General features: G+C 38.0%; 1 protein-coding gene across 1 annotated transcript in view; it reads right to left on the minus strand.

Moving 5' to 3' along the window:
- cnnm3 (cyclin and CBS domain divalent metal cation transport mediator 3) overlaps window positions 1-4,348 on the minus strand; it is a gene marked incomplete in the record, with an annotated part of 29,839 nt that overhangs the window by 22,628 nt on the left and 2,863 nt on the right. Inside the window, 1 exon segment of the mRNA XM_014015096.1 lies at window positions 2,193-2,369. Within this exon segment, the coding sequence (XP_013870550.1) occupies window positions 2,193-2,369 (177 nt within the window).

The following is a 4,348-nucleotide window of genomic DNA, read 5'->3' on the forward strand; positions in this document are numbered from 1 at the left end:
CTGGATTTCAGCTAAAGAGCTCCTCTCCATCTGTTTCAGGTTAGTGGACATCATTCAGTAAACTGTCCCGTCGGGAAATATGTCGCCACGTCACACAGTGGAGTCTCTCTGATTGGTTGACGCGGCGCGTCGAGCTGCAAAAGTTCAGATTTTCTAACTTTAGCGATTTGCGCCTCAGCGCGTCGAACGCTCAGATCGTTCAAATCGCGCTGCTCTAATCGTGCTTGAGGCACCGCAGCATTTCCCGACGCTGATTGAAGCGCGTCCACCATAGACTTTGCATGTAACAATGATGCTCCTGACGCTGAAATCGCGTTCGGTGTGAACGCACCATAAGACTCTGAGCATGTTTTTGATGAGAGGATAACATTATAACATGATACAAAACTCAAAAAAGGTGATTTTACATGATATAGCCCTTTTAAGTGAAAGATATGAGATTCAATGAATGCAACTTAAATGGCAGTTTTTGCACTTTTAAAAAGGTTGCTCTCTCTTTTAATTAATAATAGTCGCCCTTAAAAATCCACAAACAATGCTACAGAAGGTATAAACAAACAACTTTTATACTATTGGGGCAGCTGTGGCTGAATGGTCAGGTGCTCTTCTAACGCGAGAGTTGGCAGTTCAATTCCCCGCTATTCAGTCACATGTCGAAGTGTCCCTGGGCAAGAGACTGAAGCTCAACAGTTTCTGATATATGTCCCATCAGTGTCTGAGTGTGATAAAGCACTGATTAGTCTCTATAGACTGATTTCCATGTATTATCTTTGTACAGTGATCTAGTAGAGTGCTGTTAATGGATAAATGAGGGCACAGACTGTAAAGAGCTTTGACTATAGAAAGGCGCTATATAAGTACAGTCCAGTTACTTTTGCCATGTTTGCCCTAATTTTTATTTACCATACAACAATTGTTACATTTGTTTAGGATAAGAACTTTTCTAACATGTTTTAAAGACTGTATTACATTCCAACCCAAAAAAACAACTTTTCAACAAACTGCTGCCGATAACAAAAGAAATCAAACCTCTTTTAAGCTCTCTTAAAGAACATGTTAATATATTAAAGACTGAATAAAAGATTTAATTTTATGATTAACGATTTAAAGCATTTATTAGATCAACCTTTTTTTGCCTTTTTTTCTCATCTTCCCTCCGGCTTTCTGAGTCCCCCACTTTAAAGAACACTGTTCTAGGGGGAACACTCTTGGTGTAATAACTTTCTGAAATAGGGATGTCCTGATCAGATACTCAGTATCGGTGGCAGATTTGGCCATTTTTTTTGAAAATCGGGTAGAATCGGATTTAGTCATGTGATCGGGCCGATCCAGTTTTCGTGACAGTTTTCAGCATCATCATGCTTTACAGCTGCTGTTAAGAAGTCAAGACACACACAAGTAATCAACCATGTCCACAGTGTGGGAACACTTTTCAATGGAAAACAATGATGCTGAAACTGCATCTTGCAAAATCTGCAAACTGGATGTTTCTCGTGGTGGGAACAGCAGGGCTCACTTTAATACTACCAACCTTGTCACTTGGAAAGAAATAAAAAAATAAAGCTATCGGATCAGTATCGAAAAGACTAATCATTAAAAAAATCGGATTGTATCGGGAGCCAAAAAATCTGGATCAGGACATCCCTATTCTGAAAGGTTTAATAAAATTTGGTCCAGTGGTTTATGAAATTTGCTAACAGACAAACAGAAACAAGCAAATGTTAAATTATTTGTCTTTGTCTTTCAGATGCAGTCTACTACAATATAAATCATCCAGAGAAATTGCAGTTCATTGCTGCTACTTTGGTACACCTTGACCTTCTTTTCTCTTACACGGAGAGTGATGCAATAGTTCATCAGTGAATAAAAGTTTACTGAGAAACCTTTGAAGTTAAACTATTTACCAAACGGTTGAAAAGTAGCCAGCTTAAAAGTGTTTTTCACCTCTGTGCCTGGTTGTTTGGATCCCAGCACCTTCAGTTTGTGATTTAAGCTGCTCTTATCTAAAACTAAAAGATCATCCACATTAAACTCAATAATTGGAAATACTGGTTTTAAAAAGTGAGATCCAACTTTTATAAACCTGCAGAAACCCTACTGAAGCACACATTTCTGACTCCAGTTTTTATGCTATTAATTAATAAGAACTGAAAATACACTTTTTCAAAAGGTGAGTCCTACGGTGCACCCACCTCTCCTCCTCGTAAATGGGCACCCGGGTGTAGCCGCTCTGCATGATCTCAGACATGGTGGAAAAGTCGAGCATGGCCGAGCTGGGCAGCATGAAGCAGTCCTTCAGGGGAGTCAGGATGTCTTCCACTGTCTTTGAACGCAGCATCCCCTGGCTGAACTCCTCCTTTACAAACTCACTGCACACAAACACATCATGGTGTTCAGTCAGCTGGAATAAGTCTTATAAACCGAATCATGTGTTTGAGTCTCAAAGTATCTAAAGTCATTCAACAGTTCCAGACAAAGTCAGGCCTGAAGTTCAGAGCTGCTTTCACCTGAGTCAAATCTAAATGTACTGAATACCAAAAAACTAATCTCAAGCTCTGAAACAGAAATACAGTAGATTTTCCAACCACAGCACACTATAATGACAAGTATGGATGTCTGCCGCCATCTTGGTAGGTGCTATATAGTTTGTCACTATAAATATGCTATATCAAATGAGCTCATAAATAATAGAAAATTGGATTTTTTTTAAACTTGTGGCTGTCTTGTTCATTGTGCACGCAATAAATCCTCTGTAAACAAAAGTGTTAATTGTTAATGAGTTAAAGTATAAGCTAGACAAAAATTCAGTTTTTCTAAAGTGAAAATATTCAAAATATTTCCAGAATTATGAAGAATACATACTATAACTTCACTTGAAGTACAGTTAGCTACAGATATTGTAGCAGAGTGCTAACCAAGAAGACTTGTAAATGTACTGTAATACTTAGCAATTTTTTCACAGTGGTAACAACTAACTGGTATGAAATGATGTCTTGTTAAAGGTTCAGTTCATTTATATTTGAATGATTTGGACCTAACACTTGATCCATGCGTACAGGCCACCAACTGTCAAGAGAATTATTAATATGCAGGATAAGAGCCTGCTGAGTCGGCGTTTTACCTCTGATAACAGCTGACCAGGCTTGGTGGGAGGTTCATTACTGGCTTTCACAGTTTGCATGATTTAGGTTTTTTGTTAAATGAAATAAAGATTATGTATGTATATATGTTTTTTTAATACTGGTGACATAATATAAAGCACACACAAGGTGTTGGCAATACTGTATGTAAACAGATGCATGTAGCACCTAGCAAGATGGTGGCCTCATTACTCACCTACTGTCAGTGACGACTTACCTCTATTTCAGTCAACTCAAGTGGTCTGGTGCCTGTTCTGAGTTAAACCTCTAGAAAATACATATTTCATTCACTTTACAGAACCCTTTGGCCCGGTTCTGAGCCTGACGTCTTAACAGGACAAGTCTCAATTCAAGCTGCAACACTAAGCCTGTTGTGTTTCACGTTTTCAACCAGACTCATACTGAGTCTGAATGAACCCTCAGGTCTTACATGGGGTTCTCCAGATCACTAAAATTCTCCAGAACCTGTGTGGGTCATGGCATCAAGTCCAAGTCCATATCTATTTTTAAATTAGTTTAGGTCTATTTAATGTCATGTTGAATTGAAAACAGAAGGTTTGTAAATATGCATTAAATGCAGCTTGTAATATGAACTAAATGAAAAATACTTCAAATGTATTCAGTAGTTTTAGTTGATTCATGTCAATAAAGTTTACCATATGAAATGTAAAGTTTAGGCACTTTTTGGATCATAATACTGTCTGGAACTCAACTAATATGAACTAAGTAGTTGTATGTTACAGGGTATGTATCTAATACTTAACTGGTATGTACCAGGTTAAGTAACGTAGGACCTGGTACATTATACATACATATCTAGTACATATTTGGTATGTTTTGTGCACATACCCATAACATAACATACTTACATGGTACATTTGGGGTAAGTACCTGGAATCCACCTGGTACATATTGGGTACCTACTTGACACTTAATATCTATCTGTACATACCAATTAAGTAACCAGTATGTAACAAGTATGTACTTGATACATTATTCCTGGTACTTACCTAAAACATACCGTGAGGACCGGTTACATATCAGTACCAGGTACATATCCTATAAGTACTGGGCACATACCCTGTAAGTGCCAGGTACATACCATATAAGTGCCAGGTAAATACCATGTAAGTACCAGGTACATACCCTATAAGTACCAGGTAAATACCATGTAAGTACCAGGTACATACCCTATAAGTGCCAGGTAA

Source organism: Austrofundulus limnaeus, unplaced genomic scaffold (assembly GCF_001266775.1).
Source record: "Austrofundulus limnaeus strain Quisiro unplaced genomic scaffold, Austrofundulus_limnaeus-1.0 Scaffold123, whole genome shotgun sequence".
Lineage (NCBI taxonomy): Eukaryota > Metazoa > Chordata > Actinopteri > Cyprinodontiformes > Rivulidae > Austrofundulus > Austrofundulus limnaeus.